General features: G+C 37.7%; 4 protein-coding genes across 4 annotated transcripts; all 4 read left to right on the top strand.

Annotated features, from left to right (window-relative positions):
• Positions 1 to 1,924: 1,924 nt before the first annotated feature.
• Positions 1,925 to 3,899, top strand: LOC116144236 (cytochrome P450 82G1). Its single transcript, XM_031429693.1, has 2 exons — positions 1,925 to 2,906; positions 2,980 to 3,899. The coding sequence occupies exons 1-2, from the start codon at positions 1,956 to 1,958 to the stop codon at positions 3,607 to 3,609; spliced, it is 1,581 nt and encodes a 526-aa protein (XP_031285553.1). The 5' UTR covers positions 1,925 to 1,955; the 3' UTR covers positions 3,610 to 3,899.
• Positions 3,900 to 6,016: 2,117 nt separating this feature from the next.
• On the top strand, positions 6,017 to 9,025 carry LOC116144285 (ER lumen protein-retaining receptor erd-2.2). Its single transcript, XM_031429756.1, has 6 exons — positions 6,017 to 6,245; positions 7,536 to 7,735; positions 8,364 to 8,504; positions 8,591 to 8,671; positions 8,763 to 8,890; positions 8,986 to 9,025. The coding sequence occupies exons 1-6, from the start codon at positions 6,017 to 6,019 to the stop codon at positions 9,023 to 9,025; spliced, it is 819 nt and encodes a 272-aa protein (XP_031285616.1).
• A 1,949-nt stretch (positions 9,026 to 10,974) lies between these two features.
• On the top strand, positions 10,975 to 11,813 carry LOC116144200. Its single transcript, XM_031429649.1, has one exon. The coding sequence runs from the start codon at positions 11,190 to 11,192 to the stop codon at positions 11,811 to 11,813; it is 624 nt and encodes a 207-aa protein (XP_031285509.1). The 5' UTR covers positions 10,975 to 11,189.
• A 1,342-nt stretch (positions 11,814 to 13,155) lies between these two features.
• On the top strand, positions 13,156 to 16,012 carry LOC116144165. Its single transcript, XM_031429623.1, has 2 exons — positions 13,156 to 14,257; positions 15,225 to 16,012. Exons 1-2 carry the CDS (start codon positions 13,366 to 13,368, stop codon positions 15,830 to 15,832), a joined length of 1,500 nt encoding a protein of 499 aa, XP_031285483.1. The 5' UTR covers positions 13,156 to 13,365; the 3' UTR covers positions 15,833 to 16,012.
• Positions 16,013 to 23,552: the final 7,540 nt, after the last annotated feature.

The raw sequence follows: 23,552 nt of genomic DNA, 5'->3' as shown, positions 1-23,552 counted from the left end.
TTAACGATGTCAATCAAAGGAGTTTCGTGCCTCCTCTCAAGTTGCAAGTCATCGTTGGCAGATAATTGTGAAGGCCCTACGGTGGGCGCCAAATTGTAGACGTAAAAATCTACCTGTATGGAAGGGGGGTCTGATCCCATGAGGTTGAGGCCACTAGCGATTGCTGTACCTGCACACGTAGAGAAACAAGCATGAAGCAAACGGAAAATATCAGGGTGGTGTTTTCCGTAGGCACTCCGACGCTCAAGTCAGCGAGGCTGAAAGAGGCTAGTATAGTGAGGGCTAGGGAGTAGAGACGTTACCGGAAGTCTAGTCGGGGACTGTGACTACAGTAGTGATGTGAACATTTCAAGTAGGAGCTTCGGGTGTGAAGATGTAATGTAATCTAATGTCCCTTGTGAGAGGGCTGACCTCTGCTTATATAGTGACTGTCTGATCTCCCAGTCCTAGTGGGAGTAGGAGTCCTAGTGTGACTCTGATACAAACCCTGGAGGAATTAGGGCGATGGTGAGCTGTCTTACCAGTGTTTGAATAGGAAGGTGATCCCGAACAGAAAAGTAACCTCGAGTAGGAAAGTGACTTGAACAAGAAGGTGATTTCGAATAGGAAACTGATCTAGAATAAGAAAGTGATATGTGGGTGTCGTGGGCTCTGGACTTGCTCATAGGTCCAGGAAGTGAATTGGGATTTGGAGGCCCGAACCGATGGTTTGGGCCGACTGTATCTCGTATCAAATGGGCCTAATTTGGATGGGGTCGCATCAGGATTGGGTCTGGTCTCTTCCTCATTCAGTCTCGTTCTTCTATTTGGGTCAATGACGATTTTTGGCCCTAACGAGTTTGATGTTTATTTGTTGATATACACAAAGCAAAAATTTAATATCTGAGATGAACATTTGTAGAAATTAACTACGGACTGTGAAGCCAATTTGATTAAGTGGAAAATAATGATGAAGTGTTAAAGAACATGAAGAGGCGAGATATAGAACGATGAAGTGCTGGAAATACAATCAACATCATGAGTTGTCCCACGCATCTCACATCACAAACATTGATATAGACGATTACAATATAGCATTATTTCTTGTTGCGATGGGGAACCAAATCACACTGTAAATCTACTGTCAATTCAATCATACACACAAGATTAGCGAATAATTGAAGACAAACAATTAACGTGGTTCACATGTTCAAGATTTGAATAGTCTACGTTCACATTGAATTCCAAAACGCTAAGGCCCACTGTATTACATATCAAAAACTTAGATCTTGACATTAATATGAGTGGAGTAGGAGAGATACGTATGAAACATGAGGCCTAGGTATCTATGGTTACAATTTATTTGAGTAATACTACACTTACAAAGAAATTTTACAAAGATCTTCATACAAAGTGACGTGGCAAAAAATGAATGAAAGAATGAATTTAATGAGTTTAATTTTTTATTTTACTCTTCTATTCATTTTTTGTCACCTCACTTTGTATGGAAATCTTTGTAAGATTTCTTTTATAATTATAGTATTATTAAATTTATTATCAACCAATTCCTAACATAACATGCAATAATTCAATAATTTGATGAGGCCACCCTCCACCCTGCCCATGTGATTATTACTTATAACGTTTTACCTTATACTTTGCATAAAACTTAAAAAATAAAATAAAATAAAATAAAATGTTCTGTAAAGAATTCTTAGGTATGGTAATCGTTGTTGTATAATATTCAGTGAGATTTTAATTACTCTGCATGAAAAGGGCCTGCGCATTTTCTTTTTGTTGCGGCTGTACAAGCAAAGGCTCTGGCAAGCGGAAAGCCACACACCAGAAGTTTTAACAGAATTAAACTATTTTTAAAAAATAATTAAGTACATATTTTTTAAGGCTTTGGCAGGTCCTCTCAACTATAAATAGGAGTGCAGGTTATGCAGAGATTACCACAACACACTCTCTCCACCATGGAATATTTTTCCTCTTTCACTCAATCAATTATAGAGCTGTTAGCTCTGCTACTTCTCTATCATTTATGGAGAGCTAAGGCAAAGTACAGAAACAAGTGTAACAAGAAGATGGCTGTCCCTCAACCAAATGGGGCGTGGCCTCTCATAGGCCAATTCCCTCTACTCTCTGCCTCGGTTCCAGTTTGTAAAACACTTGGAGCCATAGCTGATAAATGTGGCCCCATCTACTCACTTAAGCTTGGTAAACACCAAACTTTGATTGTGAGCAGTTGGGAATTTGTGAAAGAATGCTTCACTACAAATGACAGAATTTTGGCTACGCGGCCAAATATATCGGTGGGGAGACATATTGGCTATGACAACGCCATTTTTGCATTTGCCCCTTATGGACCATACTGGCGGGAGATTCGCAAAATAGCCACCACCGATCTTCTTTCGAGTCACCGACTTGAAATGCTAAAGCACGTAAGGCACTCGGAGATTGAGACATTGGTTAAAGGTTTGAAATTACTTTGTGCAAAGAACTCATTCAATCCTGTTGAGGTGAATATAAGTAACTTGATTGAGCACTTCACTTTCAATGTAAACCTGAAGCTGATAGCTGGAAAGCGATTTTCACCTAGAGAGTATGGTGAACAAGGTAGCGAGGCCTGGCGTATTGAGAGAGCTATAAAAGAAGCAATATATCTGTCTGGGGTTTTTGTTGCGGGTGATGTCATTCCATGGCTTGAATGGATGGATTTTCAAGGGCATGTGGGTTCAATGAAGAGAACTTTTAAAGAAATCGACCATGTCCTCGGAAATTGGCTTGAAGAACATATTCAGAGAAAATTACAAGGCAAAAGTAATGCTGAGCGTGACTTCATGGACGTGTTGCTGTCAAAAATCCCAGAAGACGCTGTAATGTCTGGCCATACGCGTGATACTATCATCAAGGCAACATCTTTCGTAAGTTAGCGTGACATCAATTTAATTTTACTATATATATAAATGCCTTCTTTTAATTAATTTTCTTTTGCAGATTCTAATCTTTACAGGCGCAGAAAGCACTTCTGTGGCCATGACGTGGGTACTCTCCCTGTTGTTGAACTATCCAAAAGTTCTAAAGGCCGTACAAGAAGAGCTGGACAACCAAGTCGGAAGAGAAAAGTGGGTTCAGGAGTCGGATGTCAAGAACCTGAAATACCTCCAAGCAGTTGTGAAAGAAACTTTTCGCTTGTATCCTCCAGGTCCTGTAACAGGACCCCGTGAGGCCCTGGAAGACTGTAACATCGGTGGTTATCATATCACAAAGGGCACGCGTTTGATTGTTAACATATGGAAGCTGCACCGAGACCCACGTATCTGGCAAGATGCGAACGAGTTTCAGCCAGAAAGGTTTATGACTACTGAAGCTGAAACTGATGATAAAGGTCAAAAATTTGGGTATATTCCATTTAGCTATGGTAGAAGATCGTGCCCTGGAATGACTGCAGGGTTAACATTGGTACATTTAACGGTTGCTCGGCTACTCCAGGGATTTGATTTGGCAACAACTGAAGGCAAGCCAGTTGATATGCAGGAAGGTTTGGGCCTTGCGTTGCCCAAGTTGAAACCTCTTGAAGTTGCCATCAAACCACGCCTTAATTCGGATCTTTATCAGTGTGTTTGAGGCAACTAATGGGAAGTTGAAACTTACCATCTATGTTGTTTATAAAATGCATAAAGGTAAATAATAGTGTCTTCATGTGAAGTGAAACTTATCCTAGAGGTGGCCACATAGTCTAAAGTTCTTGACTTTTCACAGTCAGTACTCTCTATATAAGGATATGGAAGGTGGGTTGTTACCTTAAAAATAAATGTTGTGGTTTCAATATATGCTCAATAAAAGCATCTGTGATGATATTATTGATATCTTCTCCTCTTGAGAGAATGATTCTAGATAATGAAGGACTTTGCATATACTCAGAATTTGATTTTCTTTTTTAATTTTATTTTAAAATACATATTATTAGATCGAATTTGATATATTGTCGAAAAAGTGACTTAAAAATATTTGGTAAATAGTGTAAAATAGTTTATTTTCAACTAAAATTTGCTACATGGTTCATAATCTCATTTTTGTATGTGGATGGGTAGAAACTTTGGTGGCAATAAGTGGCAAAAACACATATCGAAAACCGGTGTCAAAATTATGAATGTAAATGGTCAAACATGCTTTTTCTGCAGGGAGAGACCGAGAGACCGCTTTTAACAAGACAGTGAGTTTTAACTCTAGTTAAGATAAACCATAAAAATAAACTCAATCTTATTTATTTAATTTTGCAATTGTCAGCTGACATATCAAATCTTTCATAATTAAATCTGATTCATAGACAATATTTATAATCATAGATATTGAACTAGTAATTGATATCAATATTATGTTGTTATGCTAAAATTCTATTACGAGCACATGAGACCATTGATTAGGAACCCGGCCCAGACCGGCCGGTTTAATCGGTTTGATTGGGACCCGAGGCCTTCTCCGGATCAAGTTACTGCTTTTAACTATTCCCAAAATCTCTAATCTGATCGTCGGCTAACGAGGGGCTATCAAGTGCTACGATTAGAGGAGTTTTGTAGAGTGAAAACTGATGGTTCAAGAGTTGGTGTCTGATTGTATTGTTTACATCGGAATCAGCCAGAATTTGATCGGAAAATCAACCCAATCACATCGGTATACACGAGTCACAGTCGACGAATAAGGGGCTACCAAGTATCGAGGTTAGAGGGGTCTTGTAGAGTGGAGGTCGGTGGTTCAGGTGGTGGTATCGAATTGAATTTTTAACGTTGACAATGTTTTAAAACCCAACCTAGGGTGAAAACCAGCAAAGTGGCCGGGCTCCGAGTTAACCGACGGGTCAAATTAATGTCCAAAGGTTTGAAATCTAACAAAAATATCCCTAAAAACTACATGTAAGTCCGTATAGGTTTGAAATCTTGCAAAAACACCTCAAACACTACCATTAGCCTCGACAAATAGAGCTTGTTTGCAGCGATGACAACACTCTCCATCACCATGAAAATACTCCCTTCAACCTCTTAACCAAAACCCATCTCACCCCTCTCCTGTTCGCCTCCCCAATCGCCAATGACAACGGAATTTTTCCAGCAACATTGTTTTGCGATTTCCGATTGATTCACTCACTGAAAATCAATGTTGTTGCCACTATTGCACTTGCTAACAATTTCTCTTCAAAAGCTCTAATATTCTAGTCTTCAATTGTTCACAGATTGATGTCTTAATTTATAGGGTTTGGATGAATAGGAAAATTTATAACCCAACCCGGTGAAGGCTCCGGGTCTCGGTTGAACCAATTCAACCAGATGGGTTTTAAAATAGTGAACGCCGAAATCAATCGGAATTTGACCAGAAAATTCAACACTCTAACTGTTGTAGGGGTGTGTTTGATAGAATTTAAACCTGTAAGGATTGACACGTATTTATTAGGAGTGTGTTTGCTAGATTTAAAACTTATTTATCACGGGTCAGACTGTCGGTTTAACCGATCAACCCTAGACCTGACCCCTTGCATGGGTGAAACCTTGGGTTGGGTTTGTAATCACGGCATGAAACTCGTGTGAAGTCTAGTCTTCATAATTTGATCACTCATTACATTCCAAAGTAGATTACAACCAATTCAACGGTCTAGATGTATTCTGCATCCCATTTTCAGCCAAAAACGTCTCACCTAAAACAAATCCAAATCATAAGTCAATAGAATGTCAGATTTAACAAGAAGATTAAGGTCCAAATCAACGTTTCCAAACAGGCAGTCACAAACTTCGGGATCATATCTTCTGTCTTAAATATAAAACATACGTGTCAATCTGTTATTCGCCATTAACATGGAAACAATTCAACGCCACTACACCAACTGCATGTAGTCTTCGTGTCGTCTCATTTCCCTCCTCTCTCTCCGCCATCTTTAGCAAAACAAACCCGAACGCACACAAAGCCGCAAATATTTGGATTAAATACGAGTGTTAATTTGTTATCTATCTTGAAGAAAAAGAAGAAAAAGAAAGAGATCATTATGGGGGCGAAAAGGGGAGGATCTGGTGAGAATGTGGTGCTTGAATGGCTGAAACGGCAGCCAATGAAGGTGAAGAGCTTTCTTGCAGTGACGTTTGCGGTGTGTTCTTTGATGGCTATGAAGCTTTGGGTTAAAGATCATGATTATTTCTTCGTTGCATCGGAGGCTATCCATGCCGCTGGCATCATTGTCTTGATCTACAAGCTCAAAACTAAGAAGACCTGTTCTGGTATAATATTCCTATCGATCATCTCGCGTTATTAATTTTGTTGTTTATGAGTTTGAATGTAAGAGTTTGTGATGATTTTCGATGCATAATTTAGTATTATTTTTTATGCATGAAGATTATCAATTCAATTCAAGAAGACAAAGGTTTTTCTTTCTGGAAAATTTTATCTTGATGATGAATTATTACGTTTTCTTCTCTTAAAACAAGTACTTGTCTTTGGACTTTATGTCTTATTTGAAATAAAAATTGTAAATCACAATACATTAACATTTTCTAACAATGCAAAGTTCTAACGACATTTTTTTGTTTTAAGGAATTGAAGTTATTTGCAGGAGATTGGGCCCATAGAAATTATAGATTGGAGACTGAAATCTCATTTTACAATCTGTTATAAGTTATGATTATTCTACATTTCAATTAGACTGTTACTGCATTTGGAATTTGTTGATACATAATTTTGACACCAATGAAATTAGCACATGTAAACTGCTATGAATCTACACTCAAGGCTTTGTGAGATTGTTTTTGATGCAATGATGATATATCTTCAAAGAAACATGAATGAAAACTGACAAGAAAAGTTTTAAAGTGGTTTGGATACAGTTAAGCAAATTTTACGTCCATTGTGGTTTCATTAATGGCTTTCTCTTAGATTGTTAATGCAACATACAAAAAGAAAAATCACTCAGGTTACAAGAATAAAGCTTTTTTAGAGAATTACAAGCTAGTCTCTTTCTAATAGAGTTATTTCTATATTTTCTTTGTATGCTTGTGTATCCAACCTCCTCTTTGAGGAGGGGAAACTGTTTATTTATACTCTTTTTAGCTCAATGTCATGGGTGTTTTTGCAAGCTGTCTAGATTGGTGAAGATCTTCCTCCATCCCTATCCTCAAATTTGATAAAGTTGAGACAAGTGTCTACAATATCTTCTTGAGGCAGTTTAGAGTTTGACAGTAAATGTTATTTTGTCCTTGAGTGCCTATGTAAAATATTGTAGCTACTAAAACAGGTAGGCTTGTCGGGTTTTCGAGTTCACCTATGTAATAAGATGATATGTAGGATAATGGGTTGGTCAGAACTTATAAATTATGATAGTTTACATGATGATTTTTTGGCAGACAAGTTATTTGATCCTTTAATCATCTCATCTAGGTTGCCGCATATTCCTCAACCGTGTTTTCATATTTACAAGTTTCCTTACTTTTTTCTGTTCGCGCCCACCCCCCCGCTATATATATATCTTAATGGCTCAACTATTTCAATAATTTGAAAGCTATAATGATTTTCAGGTCTCTCACTGAGGTCTCAAGAACTCACGGCTCTGTTCCTAGCTGTAAGAATGTTTTGTAGCACTGTAATGGAGGGTGACATTCACACAGTGCTAGATTTTGCAACCCTCTTATCCACAGCATGGGTTATGTATATGGTCCGTTTCAAGTTGAAGTCAACCTACATCAAGGAGTTAGACAACTTCCCGTTATACTATATAGTAAGTATCCTGTTCAATGTCATCTTTAAATAATGGTAAGTGAACAGAATATTTAATCAGGATCCAATTTCTCTAAATTTCATCCAATTAGCTACAAGGCCCTATGTTACATAGTAATTGATTTATTAGTTGTTAATTGTTATTCATATTAGGTGACAGCTGTGAAATGTAGTTTTTGACTTGATCCATTTCTCATTTTCTCTTGAGTTCTATCCGACTATATAATCTACATATATTCTTATATTAAAGAACAATCTTATGGTTGGCAAAACAAAATCAGGATTGAATCCAAGTAATATGACCATTGACGGACAGTAACTTCCGTTGAAAATCTGGAATGTCTTCATAATATATCAGCAGGGTATGACTTCTGTTCTAGTGTCCAACTGTGATTAGTAGTCCAGTTACTAGAAAACTTTTAGTTCCATATATGACTGAACGATTATGCAGATACTTAAGTGGATAGAGTGTTTAATTTATGAGTATGCAAATACATAGGCGGATAGAATTTATAATTTATAATTGCTGGTTTTCATTGAAATCCTTCCTCTAGAGGAACAGAACTTGCCATTAATTCTAGTGACTTGTAAAAAGAAAATATTTTACTTCTCTTCAAACTATATGACAGGTGGTGCCTTGTGCTATCCTTGCCTTAATGATCCACCCTTATAGCTATAGAATGAGCGTTAGTGGAATTCTTTGGGCATTCTGTGTGTACTTGGAATCTGTCTCTGTGTTTCCTCAGCTTCGAATGATGCAGAACGCAAAGGTATAATAAACTTAGGGCTGTGTTAATTTAGCAGTTGTTTATGTTACAATAATCAATTTATGATAATTCTTATTAAATGGTTTCAGATGATTGAACCATTTACGTCCCATTATGTATTTGCGTTGGGTGTTGCAAGATTCTTGTCTTGCGCTCACTGGATTTTACAGGTCAGTTGTAATTTCTTCTCCCACTCATCGCCATCCCAAATTTTGGGCTCTTTTTATACACAGAACTCAGTATCTTGCAATTTACACACAGGTTATTGAGACAAGAGGGCGTTATCTATTTTTGGTTGGACATGGATACTTCTGGTTCCCAATGGCTTTCCTTGCTGAAATGATTCAAACGTTCATTTTGGCTGACTTTTGTTACTATTACATCAAAAGGTGCTCTTCTTCCTTTAACTCCATCATATTATTTATACCTACCACTGTCCATTGTCATTATCATTTTTTCTTTTTTTCTTTTCGGCCTATTGCAGTTTAAAGGATGGCCAACTTATCATGAGGATGCCTGTTTAAATTTCAAATTTTAGTTTTTGACAAGTTAATTAATCGCAAAAGGATGTACATTCAGCTCAGCTGTTTGTTTTCTCAAGAAGCTTTGTGGATTTTATCTTCTAATGCAATTCAAATTTTATTAGTCTGAGGGCTTACATCATGAGGCCCATTTACACATGGACCGTGCATTTTTTTTTATCACAAAGTTTGAGATGGTAATAATCTAATAAATGCCAGACATTATTGATCATAGCTTTTTAAGATATTTAATCAATATAACTGAAATTACAATTTTGTTTGTTTTCATTTCCGTCATCTGAGAAACGTCCAACCTTACCTTATACATAAAAAGACAATCACCTTTGCAATTATGTAACATATAAATTGATGAAACGTTCTTATTATATCTTCACAGGTTATTTGGACGTGCATTAAATGACTTTAAGATTCAATTTTTTTTTTTCAAACACAAATCATACACTTGGAAAATCATTTTTTCTAAGCTATTATTCTACAAAAGCAAAGGCTACTACCCACTTCTATCCATACATGATATATTATTACTTGGAAAAATAATAGATAAATAACAAGAAGTGCAATGTGATAGTAGGGACGGACTCCAACTGTAAATAATAAAAAACAACCAAACATTAATCGCTTTTTTCTCAAAAAGAAAAAATAAATAAATTCTAACAAATTATGAGGTGCGATTAACAATTGATGGCCGACTTTTATATCACTACTTGAGCGGAGAAATTATATTTTATATAAAACTATAAAATATAATTATATAATCATACGGACGTGATTAAACCAATCACATACTCGTGTGCCAGTTGTATGGTTTATCAAACATAGTAAGCAATATATAATTTTTTTTTTTTTTTTAAATTATCACTTTATATGATAAAATCTAGTTAAACTATTTCATCACATTATGGCGATGATTAGATGAGTACTTATCTAACTAGATGACAAAATCTAGTTAAAAGTTTTTTCTCTACTTGTCACTCTCCTCCAACATATCTAACTTTTACTCCTAGCTGAAATTTATCGTCAGGTCTGTTTATTATTGATGACATGGAATGTTGACGTGTACAGCATGTAGTTATCTGATACTCAAAGCAATGTCCCTTCAACACAAAACCTGACCTCACCTTATTAGCTGCACCTGTACCTGCACCTGCACCACCTGCACCCAAGGCTTCAGATCACAAGAAGTCATTCATAAAGCAGGGTCAGTTTTCATGCTGACACTACACACAACACACCTCGTGATTCTCTGTCACAACTTATCACTGATTGAAACGTGTCTTCCATGCGTCATTTCATGTCTTCAAACTTTCAAACCCCTCTGGCTCCACCCCTCATCCTTTTAACAACCCACCAGACCTATCCTGCACCTCCACGTGTTACTTTCACTGTAAGGCCAAACCTCCTTATCTGTTATCCTACCGCGTTCCACGTATACAACGTACTACCATACGGATAATTGACACGTCCAAATCAATCTTCTAAAAGCTGCAAAGCAACTTGATGTGCTGAGCTGTGACGCCTTTCACTCCACCCACGTGTTTGACTCCCACAAATCTACGCATGGATACTCGGACCTACATTAACCTGACTATTACACGTGTCGAAACCCAAAACCATTGCGTAGCCTTCTTGGCCTGGGCATTCGTAAAATTAAATCGACGGAGGAGATTCGAGGGGACACCAATATCTCACACCACGTGTCGGTATTCTTGTTTGGATGTTAGACGCAGTGTTGTTATTAAGGACAATATCAGACAACAGGTGTCTTTTACTTAGCTCTTCATGCACGTATGCCACGTGGCAAACCCACGACTCTGCAGGCGCATGCTTGATAAACATCAAAAGCGCATTCCCGCTAAATTTTAGCGGAGTTATAGAACAATTGTTTTAAAATCAGCCGATAACGGAAATTATTACGTGTCAATTACAGCCTTCTCCCACTTCTCCTGTTTTGCCACGTGGAGTTTTCTCTATCTCTCCTGCGTCCTTTCCCTTGTTTTGTTTTCCCCTCTCATAAAATCTGAGAATCATGACACAGAGAGGAAACCCTAGAAAATAATTTAAGTGATATCGCAGGTTCATGTGTTTGTTTAGTATATGCAGTCTTAGCTTGAAGCTTTTGAGCCGTTCACTAGAGAATTGATGTACAATGATAGCGCTGAAGAAAGAAGAAGAGACGGAGCTGGAGTTAGGATTGTCAATTGGTGGAGGTTTCAAAAGGTCAGAGAAAGTGAACCCCATCAAAAGCGAACCGGTTCAGTTTGAAAGTATGAGAGATCCAAGAACTAGTTGTTTCGATACAGATCGGAGAGATAATCATCCAAAAATTTCGACTGCTCTCCAGCTTGAAAGAATGGGTGTTGAGCCCCAGGTAAAACGCGAAGTTGAGGCATTACGGAGACAGGAAGCTAAGAAGAAACGACAAGAGAAACAGCAACGTAAAGGAATAACAGAAAGTGAAGAGTGCATCAACGGTGGTTTTGGAGTTATACACGATAACAAGATGTGGTTAAAATCACCAAAACTCGAGACTAGAGAACGGGAGTTTGATGTAAACGAAAGAGAATGCAAGAAAAATAGAGTAGAAGATAACGGATCCCGAAACAGTAATGCGGAGATGAAAATGAAAAATGTGAATCTCAATTTTACCGTAGAGCAAAACATCAACAACATGAATCAAAATGACAGCTTAAGTTCTAATCCAACTGCATTCTCCTCGCCTGCGGTTNAGAAGTGCAGTGTGATAGTAGGGACGGACTCCAACTGTAAATAATAAAAAACGACCAAACATTAATCGCTTTTTTCTCAAAAAGAAAAAATAAATTAATTCTAACAAATTATGAGGTGCGATTAACAATTGGTGGCCGACTTTTATATCACTACTTGAGCGGAGAAATTATATTTTATATAAAACTTTAAAATATAATTATATAATCATACGGACGTGATTAAACCAATCACATACTCGTGTGCCAGTTTTATGGTTTATCAAACATAGTAAGCAATATATAATTTTTTTTTTTTTTTTAAATTATCACTTTATATGATAAAATCTAGTTAAACTATTTCATCACATTGTGGCGATGATTAGATGAGAACTTATCTAACTAGATGACAAAATCTAGTTAAAAGTTTTTTCTCTACTTGTCCCTCTCCTCCAACATATCTAACTTTTACTCCTAGCTGAAATTTATCGTCAGGTCTGTTTATTATTGATGACATGGAATGTTGACGTGTACAGCATGTAGTTATCTGATACTCAAAGCAATGTCCCTTCAACACAAAACCTGACCTCACCTTATTAGCTGCACCTGTACCTGCACCTGCACCACCTGCACCCAAGGCTTCAGATCACAAGTAATCATTCATAAAGCAGGGTCAGTTTTCATGCTGACACTACACACAACACACCTCGTGATTCTCTGTCACAACTTATCACTGATTGAAACGTGTCTTCCATGCGTCATTTCATGTCTTCAAACTTTCAAACCCCTCTGGCTCCACCCCTCATCCTTTTAACAACCCACCAGACCTATCCTGCACCTCCACGTGTTACTTTCACTGTAAGGCCAAACCTCCTTATCTGTTATCTCACCGCGTTCCACGTATACAACGTACTACCATACGGATAACTTGACACGTCCAAATCAATCTTCTAAAAGCTGCAAAGCAACTTGATGTGCTGAGCTGTGACGCCTTTCACTCCACCCACGTGTTTGACTCCCACAAATCTACGCATGGATACTCGGACCTACATTAACCTGACTATTACACGTGTCGAAACCCAAAACCATTGCGTAGCCTTCTTGGCCTGGGCATTCGTAAAATTAAATCGACGGAGGAGATTCGAGGGGACACCAATATCTCACACCACGTGTCCGTATTCTTGTTTGGATGTTAGACACAGTGCTGTTATTAAGGACAATATCAGACAACACGTGTCTTTACTTAGCTCTTCATGCACGTATGCCACGTGGCACACCCACGACTCTGCAGGCGCATGCTTGATAAACATCAAAAGCGCATTCCCGCTAAATTTTAGCGGAGTTATAGAACAATTGTTTTAAAATCAGCCGATAACGGAAATTATTACGTGTCAATTACAGCCTTCTCCCACTTCTCCTGTTTTGCCACGTGGAGTTTTCTCTATCTCTCCTGCGTCCTTTCCCTTGTTTTGTTTTCCCCTCTCATAAAATCTGAGAATCATGACACAGAGAGGAAACCCTAGAAAATAATTTAAGTGATATCGCAGGTTCATGTGTTTGTTTAGTATATGCAGTCTTAGCTTGAAGCTTTTGAGCCGTTCACTAGAGAATTGATGTACAATGATAGCGCTGAAGAAAGAAGAAGAGATGGAGCTGGAGTTAGGATTGTCAATTGGTGGAGGTTTCAAAAGGTCAGAGAAAGTGAACCCCATCAAAAGCGAACCGGTTCAGTTTGAAAGTATGAGAGATCCAAGAACTAGTTGTTTCGATACAGATCAGAGAGATAATCATCCAAAAATTTCGACTGCTCTCCAGCTTGAAAGAATGGGTGTTGAGCCCCAGGTAAAACGCGAAGTTGAGGCATTACGGAGACAGGAAGCTAAGAAGAAACGACAAGAGAAACAGCAACGTAAAGGAATAACAGAAAGTGAAGAGTGCATCAACGGTGGTTTTGGAGTTATACACGATAACAAGATGTGGTTAAAATCACCAAAACTCGAGACTAGAGAACGGGAGTTTGATGTAAACGAAAGAGAATGCAAGAAAAATAGAGTAGAAGATAACGGATCCCGAAACAGTAATGCGGAGATGAAAATGAAAAATGTGAATCTCAATTTTACCGTAGAGCAAAATATCAACAACATGAATCAAAATGACAGCTTAAGTTCTAATCCAACTGCATTCTCCTCGCCTGCGGTTTGTCCGGTTATGTACCCTTACCCATCGATACAGTTCGTCCAGCTCCCGAACGGGTTACCGTATCCTTGTGTGAATGTGGTGCCTTTTTGGGGAAATGGTGGAGTTAGTATCGGGAATGGGCAGACTGCGAATGTGGTGCAGTCTTTGGTAAATCAGAGTTTTAGGCCGTTTCCATCAGGTCATAGTCATCTACTCGGTTTCAATGTAGGTGATGGGTGTGCTTCGGACCAGAATAGCAGGAAAGCAGGGTCCCATGGCTCGCCCATGGGCAGTTCCTCTGCAGTTTCGGATTACCGGAGCTCTTCTTATGAAGGTACTATGATGCTGCAAATGTTTTTCTTTAATTTCCTTTCTAAATATTACTGATATTTATGCATTATATTATATTTCTGTGATTGATGTTGATGTTTTGCAATCTGTGTTCATTGTTGTTATCGTGCTCAAGCGTATATCGAAGCAGCCATTATTTGTTTTTACATAATAAAAGCACAATTGTATAAATTATGATGTAGCAGCTTGTGAAAGAAGGATCGAATAGGAAGACATAGATTATATATAGAGATGCAAAACACAAGAAATGAAGAGATATATGGCTTTGTCTGTGCCTTACTAATTTCCAAGATCCGGTTGTCCCACTAGGCAGTAAATAAGGCTAATTCATTGTTTAATCGTTGTATAAATTCTTTGTGGGCATGTCTTGTAAGTTTTCATAACTTGATAACATGCTACCTTATGGAATTGCTTGACTACATTTCTCTTGTTTTTGTATTTATATCAAATTTATGGTTTGAAACATCTCTCTATAAGATTTCAAAGAATAAGATGTGGGCAATGACCTGGAGAGTGGCCTCTCGTAGCTAGAACTTCTATATTTCTATGGAAGAATAGCATTGAGATAATGGCCTTACCCGTTGTAAATGGATATATTTGGCGGGTGCTAGAAATCTAACCGGCCGACAACCCTTTGTTTGATGAATATAAAAAGTATTATTTTCATTCCTAAGATATCTTTACTTCATATGTGAGTCATGTGGTGGAGTTCTTAATAAATCTATGAAAGAAAAATTCCGTAGAATCAATGTGTCAGTAGATAATTCCTTTACCGGAAAGACTTGAGTAGCGGAGTTATATTGATAGATACTTGATGGATGTACATCGCAGCCTTTACATATTTTGATCTTGATGACTTATATTTTCGAGGTGATTCTGATGTACATTGTAATTCAGAGGAGTTATCCTTCAAAGTGAGACTAAACATGTAATGGTTATTGTTTTTCCAGGTGGTGGCAGTAGCGAAACCAGAAGTCATTCAATTTACTCCTTGCCAGACCAACATGATCCATTCAATGGCTCAAAAGTAAATGATACAAAGGGCCAGTCTGAACACAGTGCATCATCGCATTTGAGGGAAGCTGCTCAAGTTTATGATGAAACAACAAACTGTATCAAGCCAAAGAATACATCAAATAATACTCAATGCAGCCCAGCTGCAAACTGTACGCCAAACTGTATCGAGCAAAAGATTTCATCTAACATTGTCCAGTTGAACCCATCAAATAAACCTATGGAAGGTGTGTCCACTACTGAAAATCGACCCTCTGGTGTATTGAAGGAATCCAAGAGGGACATAGGCAAGCCTCCCAAATCTCAAATTCAGAATCAAAATACTCTTTCCCTTCCCCAAATGCCATGTGTTTCGACGACTGGGAATGGTCCCAATGGAAAAACTATTAATGGGTTTCTGTACAGATATACAAAAACGGAGGTTAGCATCATTTGTGTCTGCCACGGAACTTCCTTCTCTCCCGCTGAGTTTGTTCAGCATGCTGGAGGCACAGATGTATCGAATCCTCTGAAGCATATTACCGTGATTCCATCTGCCATTTGAATGTACCTAGCGTATCTAATTTTTTATTTATTGTTTTTTGTTAGCTGCACATGAAGTTGCAGAGAAGGTTGATGGGTTTGTTGTATGAGATAGCTAGGTAGATGGTATATACTTTTGACTTATGGAGCTCTTCCTGTCACATAGATGGAGGAGACTCGTCTATCTTTTTTTTTTTTTTTTTTTTTTTTTTTTTTGTAAATCTTTCTAACTGAACAGAGCTGATTTCAGGTCATGGGTTTTTTATTATTAATTTCTTTTTTATTATTTATTTTTTTTTATTACGCCCTTCTGCTTTCTACTGCTTTTTAACGATGCATGTGCTGATTAACCTATAGTGTGCCGACCATAGAAAAAATACTATCTTTACAAAGATAATACAAAGGGGGTTATAAAATGAAAAATACTATCTTTACAAAGATAATACAAAGGGGTTATAAAATGACATCAGCAAGAAGGAAAAAACAAAGAAAAAATGAAAAAAGAGGGAGAGAGAGAGAGAAATCATGAAGATGAAGGGTAGGAATTGTGTATACCCTCTTTATTTTTGTCTTTGTAAGGCTAGTATTGTTAGCCGACCATATTATGCTTTTGCAGTTGTACCACTACGCTCTAAAGTTCTTAACCCTTCTGCAGAATAAATTAATAATAATAAAACAGAAAAACTTACCGCATATGTATGCCTAGAGAGATCATTTATAATACGAGTAAATATAATTTACGGTTAATTGAGGATGATGAGTTATCAAGTCAATGAATAAAAAATTAATTTAAGATTTTTTGTTTTTTAAAAAAAATCTTATCTTAAAAGGAAAAACGATGCATGTGAATGGGCTGATTTCAGGTTCTGAAGTTAAGCGGTTGGTGCCTTGGTATGATGGAATGGGCCTTGCCTTGGGCCGGTGGATATGTACGTATTTTATGTAAATTCTAAATTTGTTTTGTATTTGGTTCTCTTCCATCAGATCATGCAAGTCCGTAGGCCAGCGCCAGACTAATTCTTCGCCACCCTAAGTCCCTAACTACAACATCGGTTTAGAGAGCCGTTATTTAAGTCCCATTGTATATTTTTATAAGCTTCAAAAAATAAATTTTTAAATTCATTTTTCATCAATAGTGTAGATGAAAAAAATTTACGGTTACAAAAAGGATGGATCCTGTACAGTTGAGGCCACTGACAATCTACTAGACCGGGAGTTTTGTAGTTTTAAGTAGTGAAAATTGAATGAATTATGAGAAGGCAAACCTCTATTTACATAGTAAACCCAAGGGGTCGAAATACCAAGTCCTACTTTGAGAAATAATCCCTATCAAGAAAGAAAAATGTTTTCTTGTAATTAAGTTTACTAATTTGAGTAAAATTCGTGATTTTAGCAGAGAAGAGGAAATAGAATGGGTTTCTAATTTCTTATGTATGGACAGTTGTAGGCTAATAGGTTGGAACCCAATTTAACTTAACTTGTAGGATAATCCAACTCATAGAGTGGACAGTTCATAAGGTGACTTCAAGCGTAGGTCCAACCAGAATTGGGCTAAGGCTTTGGGCCGCAACATGTTTATTTCGCTATTGAGCCTCCCACGACGTTTTTTTTGCCCATACAAATAGGAAGAAAATAATCATGAAAAAATAGCTCTCTCAATTTTATTGTATTTTTTAAATTGTCTTTTGTTTGAGTTTTTGCAAATCTCTTTTTTATCGATGGAAAAGGTAATGAAGCATAATAATTATCTAATATAAGCTACAATAAACAAACAAAGATTCATAAATTAATGTTTACTAACTTATTTTCTCATCTTAGTCTTCAGTTTGATGGAATTTAAAACGGTAAACATTTAACAGGGTTATTTTATTGCATCTTCTTGATTTTTCATGGCCGTGGAAGTTGCACTCATAAAATTTTTATGGGTAGGATGAAGAGAAAAGTGATATGAAGAAATGCTAATTTTGGTAATTAGTGGAGAGAAAAAAATGATGATTCAGTTTAACGAAAGAGAAAACACATAAGAGGAAGGGTTAACAACGAGAGGTAAAAGAAAAATATAAGGTAAGGCTAATCTTGGAATAAAAAATAATATATTTTTTCATAAATGTTTTTAAATGATTTTAATTAGTATTGGAGGTAATAAAGAGATTAACCGAGACTTATTTATAATAATTGGTCTTTCAGAGATACTAATTTTTAATTTATAGATGGACAAACAAATTACAAGTAACAAAGGTTTTACGTAAAGACAAATAGGTAATCAAAAGGTTTAGAATCGACAAATAAGTACTTTCAGTTATGTAAAATTAGTGATTTCAATTTCATAAAGGACAATACAATAATTTTATATAGCCATCAAACTTTTAACTTTCAAAATATAACCTCAATATCTAGAGCGAAACTTATTTAGGAAGATTCACTTTAGAGATTGACACATGACCCATTTAAGTTGACTTTGCAGAAAATCAAATAAAACAAAATAAACAAAACTTTTGGCTTGCCTCTTCGTTTCCTTCTCATTTGTCTGTAACTCTCTTTCTCATTTGTCTCTAACTCTTTGAAGGAAGGTTGTGAACGAAGCTGCGCCATTGTTTGGAGACCATTATCGACGACGATGACTGAACAACGAAAACTAAACTGAGGCCAACGACGATGACAACGAAAACGAAAACTGAACAATGACGGCGACGATTGAACAACGATGAAGCTGTGCCATTGTTTGGAGACCATCATCGACGACGACAACTAAACAACGAAAACTGAACTGAGGCCGACGACGACGACAATGAAAATGAAAACTGAACAATGACGACAGCTGAACAACAAAAACTAAATGAGAGAATCGTGGGGTAACGACGATGGTGGAGGATGACTGAACTAAGTAATTTTTTGTTTGGTGTTTGATGGGTTTATGACAGATGATGTTTTCTGTGTGTTTTTGAGCTTATGATTATATCTCATTCATGCATTTTGTAGATTTTTTTCTGGGTTTTAATGAACTTCTTTTGCATGTATCACAAATATGTTTGTCTTCATTTTTTGTTTACTTAGTTGTGTTTCTATAGTTTGATTTAGCTTTTGGATAAATTATGTTGTCTGTTGAGTTCATTATGCAGTAACAGACTTCTGTTCTTTGTGAATCAACTATTCTTTTTCTTTATCTTTTTCTAATGTATTTAATATTTGCAAGGTTTAATTATGTAAATTGTGTCTAGTTTGGTTAAGATCAATGATTTCAAATTAGTTTAGTTGATTTGAAAAAAAAACATTGATATGAAAAATCTACTATACAAGGAAGTTATGGTTCTAGGTGCTTTAGAATCTTTGGATAAGTATTAAAATTTTTTTATTCGAATAAAATATTTTATCACATATAAGAGAATTTTCCGTACTTGTATGTAGGAGCACTTTGTGCATCGTATATTTATGGTAGTAATGGGCATTTTTTGTTTGCTACAATGTGTTTACTGTTTCACATTGTTTACTTATTTAGGTTTTAGACCAAGGACTCTTGGTGGTCATAATCTCTATCTCAGTGTTTATGGGTCTAGCAAGTAATTGAACAATGTAAAAGTATTAGGGGGAGTTATCTATAAGTATATGTAGTGGAATGTGTATTTATGATTGTCTATGTTTTCCTTTGCACTGTGGCTTGTCCAAAGTAATTTCAGGATAATGATATTTTTTTTATTTATATCTGAATATTGCTCCAGAACTATGCACCTTAATAATGTTTGTTGTTTTAAGTGATAAACAAAAGTGTGTAGATTGTTTACAGTAGTTAGCATTTTAAGCTTAATGTCACGCACTTAACTTCTTTGCTAAGTTCGTGCAGCCTTAACTCTTCAGACTTGAGTTAAGCAGCTTAACGCTCACACAAACTCACAGGCTAAAAGTATACAAATGAGAGAGAAGTGTAGAGAAAATATAAACTCTGTATTGATGGAATTCAACTTATGAACTTTACATGGTGGAGTTGCCTATTTATAGGATCAAGCTCCTCAAATTAATGTGACTAAGCTACATGTTTAAGCATTAAGAAAACCCTAGGTGGCAAGCATTGGTGCAGCCTTGGAAACGAAGGTCGTGGGCGGCGAGCATTGGTGCAACCTTGGAAACGAAAGTGCAACCTTGGAAACGAAGGTGCTTAGTCGCCTAACCTAGCTGCTGAGTCGTTAACTTAGCTATTAAGTTAACTTAGCCCTTAAGTTTGCTTCACCCTGAAGTATACTTAATCAGTAAGCAACGTGTAGCATGCTTGAGTCGGCAAGCAGGCTGGTCGTGACATTCTCCCGCACCTAATGCTGCGACTAGACCTGGCAAAATGGGTCTGGACCCACGGGTCGGCCCGTACCTGGGTAAAAAATATAGGGTACGGGTCCAATATATTAAACCCATTTTTTGTGACCCGTACCCGTACCCAGTCCAATAAATCACGGGTTATACGGGTGAACCTGCGGGCACCCGTATTTGCTGGTCACTATCCACTGAATCCCTAAGTTTTTTACTTTTTATCACGCATTCATTTCAGCCATTCACGCTCATGCCTCCCTCTCACAGTCTCACTCTCATCTCAATATCTCATCTCTGAGCTCTCAGTCTCAGATCGCGGCCGCATCTCATCTCTCAGACTCTCCCTAAACTCAAATCTCTCCTGCCTCTCAATCTCTCATCAGTCATCAGTCTTCTTCGATTAATCGTCACTTCGTCAGTTCGTCACTTCTTTTATAAACTGAAATTTTTTCTTCTTTGGTATATTATTGCGATTGATGTACTAATCAATTACTTTAATCCTCTTTCTTTTATTTTGTGAATTTAATATGCTTTGTTTATGATTACAGAATGTGCAAAGTTCTTAGGAAGACTAAGGCCATTCTTCATATGCAAGATGGAATTTGTCGTTTGATGTAGGTGCTCATGAACTTGAAGATCTAACAGGTTTATTTTTCTTATCCTTCACCTTTCAATTCTATTGAGAAAGATGATTCTGCCGAATGCAAGAAGAATTTAAATTCTGGGTATGTTTGCTGGTAAAGAATTTTTAAATTACTTGTGAGTTGGTTGCTTGCTTTGATCTCAAAATTGGGTAGAAAGAAAATGTGAGAAAGTGAGAGAAAATTGGAAGTTAATTTAGTTCTAATCTAGTTTGAGTTGTTTGGACAGAGAGCAAATGTGAAAAAGTGAGAAAATTATAATTGTATTCAGTTTTAATCTGGTTTTAGTTGTTGGGAGAGGAAATGTTATAAAATCCTGAATTGGTTGGGTGTATCCACTCCTTGGAGCATTGGGCGCAGTGGTTGGCATGTGCAGCTTTCAACTTGTCAGGAATATCTGCATCAACCCTGAAGTCAGGTATATGTATAAGGTTTACTGATCAGTCGCATTAATGGTTAGTTTTGTTAAATAAGTTTTTGACATATATGATCAGGCTATTGAAAGGGAAGAGAAGTGTAGGAGTGCTTGACAACTTTGAAGAAGGTAAGAGATATGCAGAACACAGGCTGAGGAAGTTTGTTCGCCAAAGAGCTCCTCAAATCATGCCATCCATTAACAACTTCTTCTCTAATCCAGACCTTCCCAAGTGAAGTTTTTACCTTACACAATGTGCAGGACAACATTATTCATCTTTGCACATTTGTTCTCAATATTTGGAATAATAAACATCATCTTTACTAAATATTTTCCATATTCATCATTGCTCAAACACCAAATGTTTTGCCATTCCATTTAAAACCAAATCAACTATTTAGATCCGAAATAAAACGGTTTTATTCCCTAATTATTCTAATATATTAATACGGTGTTGGATCAAATCAATTGGCCCTTTAAACAACATGAACTATATGCTCGATGTCTTGTCAATGTATTAAACAACAGAATTGTCCAAAACATGTCAACCATGATGTAGGGCAATTTAGAGTAGTTGATTTAGGGGGTGTAAATGTAAAAAATTAAAATTGTAGGAATTTTGGGGGAGTAATTGTCATAATTGAAAACTATTAGGGGTTAAACTGTAATAACTAAAATCTAGAGAGAGAAAAAACGGGTCTACCCGCGGGTCCACCCGTACCCGTATACGATAGGGCACGAGTCCAAAATATTGGACCCGCATAGATCAACTCGTATAAGGGCCTGTACCCGTTTGACACGGCCTATACCCGACCCATACCCGACCCACCCACCCGTTTTGCCAGGTCTAGCTGCGACGCCCTCGTCGCATTGTCTTTATAGTGCAGGATTGACTCTTAGAATTGCCACAATGAGTCTTCGGTCTCCCAACTGGCTTTGGCATCGGGAAGTCCCGTCCATTTGATGAAGTATTCCCGGTAATTTGGTACACCACATCGGCGAATGACTTTGTCGGCAAGTATTTCTTCAACTTCCTTGTCAAAGGATGTTACAACAGCTGTTGGTGCTCGTTTGGAGACTCCTCGAGATGGCTCCTCCGAGTCTTTATGGAATGGCTTCAACAAGCTTATATGGAAGACCGGGTGTATCTTTAGTTTCAGAAGAAGTTGGAGTCGATACAAAACTTTGCCGATGCGTTGTATCACTTGAAATGGCCCTTCATATTTGCGCATGAGGCCTTTGTGCACCTTCCTTAATGTCTTGAACTGCTGGGGCAGTAGCTTTACGAGAACAAGATCACCTTCTTGGAACTCAACGTGCCTTCTTTTCTTGTCGGCCCACTTTTTCATTTTTTTCACTGCCTTATGTAGGGCTATATGAGCAAGTTCAGTTTGTTTGTGCCATGACTTGGCTAACCTGAAGGCTGCAGGGCTCTTCCTATCATAGCATGTGGCTAGGGAAAGAGGTGTGTTCGGTTGTCGTCCCATGATGATCTCGAAAGGACTTTTGTTGGTTGCCTCACTCCGCTGCAAGTTAAATGAGAATTAGGCTGTGTCAAGGAGCTTTGCCCAATCCCGCTGGCTAGCGCTTACATAGTGCCGCAAATATAGCTCTAACAATGCATTGACGCGCTTGGTTTGACCATCCGTTTAGGGATGAAAGCTGGTTGAGAAATCTAGGTTTGATCCTAGCATCTTGAATAACTCTGTCCAAAATCTCCCGGTGAACCGAGGATCTCGATCACTGACTATGCTTGTCGGAATGCCCCATAACTTGATGATGTTGCGAAAGAAAAGCTTGGCTGTTTCTTCTGCTGTGTAATCGGTGGATGCGGGAATGAAGGTGGCATACTTGCTAAACCTGTGCACAATGACTATAATGCTCCCAGACCCCTCAGACTTTGGCAAACATGTGATGAAGTCAATTGAGACACTCTCCCATGGTCTCTCGGGCACAAGTAATGGTTGTAGCAAGCCTGCCGGTTGTTGTTGCACTACTATGTCTTGCTGGCAAACAAGGCACGTACGCACATACCCCTCAATGCTATCCTGCATCCCAGGCCAATAGTAGGCAGATTTTAAGAAAGCAAGGGTGCGTATCATACCTGGATGGCCTGCACACAAGGAGTCATGACACTCCTTGATCAATTCTTTCCTCAGATTGTCCCATCTCGAGATGTAGAGGCGGTTGCCTTTGGTGTAGAGTAAGCCGTCGGTCAGCCAAAACCTCCGGTTTTTCCCTTCTTCTACCAAGGCAATGATGTTTCGAGCCAATGGCTCATGCTGGAGTCCCTGCTTGATTCGGTCAGCCAATGCGCTTGTGACTTGACTGATGTTGGCCAACTCGGCCTTGCGACTTAGTGCATCTGCCACCACATTGTCTTGCCCGGC

The sequence above is a fragment of the Pistacia vera genome, unplaced genomic scaffold, assembly GCF_008641045.1.
Source record: "Pistacia vera cultivar Batoury unplaced genomic scaffold, PisVer_v2 Contig44, whole genome shotgun sequence".
Classification (NCBI taxonomy): Eukaryota; Viridiplantae; Streptophyta; class Magnoliopsida; order Sapindales; family Anacardiaceae; genus Pistacia; species Pistacia vera.
The sequence above is the reverse complement of the archived record's forward strand: the minus strand, read 5'-3'. Positions and strand labels throughout refer to the sequence as shown.

Excerpts from the sequence above, each read along its gene's own strand:
- LOC116144285 (XM_031429756.1), top strand. The coding sequence starts at position 6,017 with ATGGGGGCGAAAAGGGGAGGATCTGGTGAGAATGTGGTGCTTGAATGG. Across the intron at positions 6,246-7,535 it reads AACTAAGAAGACCTGTTCTG|GTCTCTCACTGAGGTCTCAA; the intron begins GTATAATATTCC and ends AATGATTTTCAG. Across the intron at positions 8,505-8,590 it reads GAATGATGCAGAACGCAAAG|ATGATTGAACCATTTACGTC; the intron begins GTATAATAAACT and ends AAATGGTTTCAG.
- LOC116144236 (XM_031429693.1), top strand. The coding sequence starts at position 1,956 with ATGGAATATTTTTCCTCTTTCACTCAATCAATTATAGAGCTGTTAGCT. Across the intron at positions 2,907-2,979 it reads TCATCAAGGCAACATCTTTC|ATTCTAATCTTTACAGGCGC; the intron begins GTAAGTTAGCGT and ends TTTCTTTTGCAG.
- LOC116144165 (XM_031429623.1), top strand. The coding sequence starts at position 13,366 with ATGATAGCGCTGAAGAAAGAAGAAGAGATGGAGCTGGAGTTAGGATTG. Across the intron at positions 14,258-15,224 it reads CCGGAGCTCTTCTTATGAAG|GTGGTGGCAGTAGCGAAACC; the intron begins GTACTATGATGC and ends TTGTTTTTCCAG.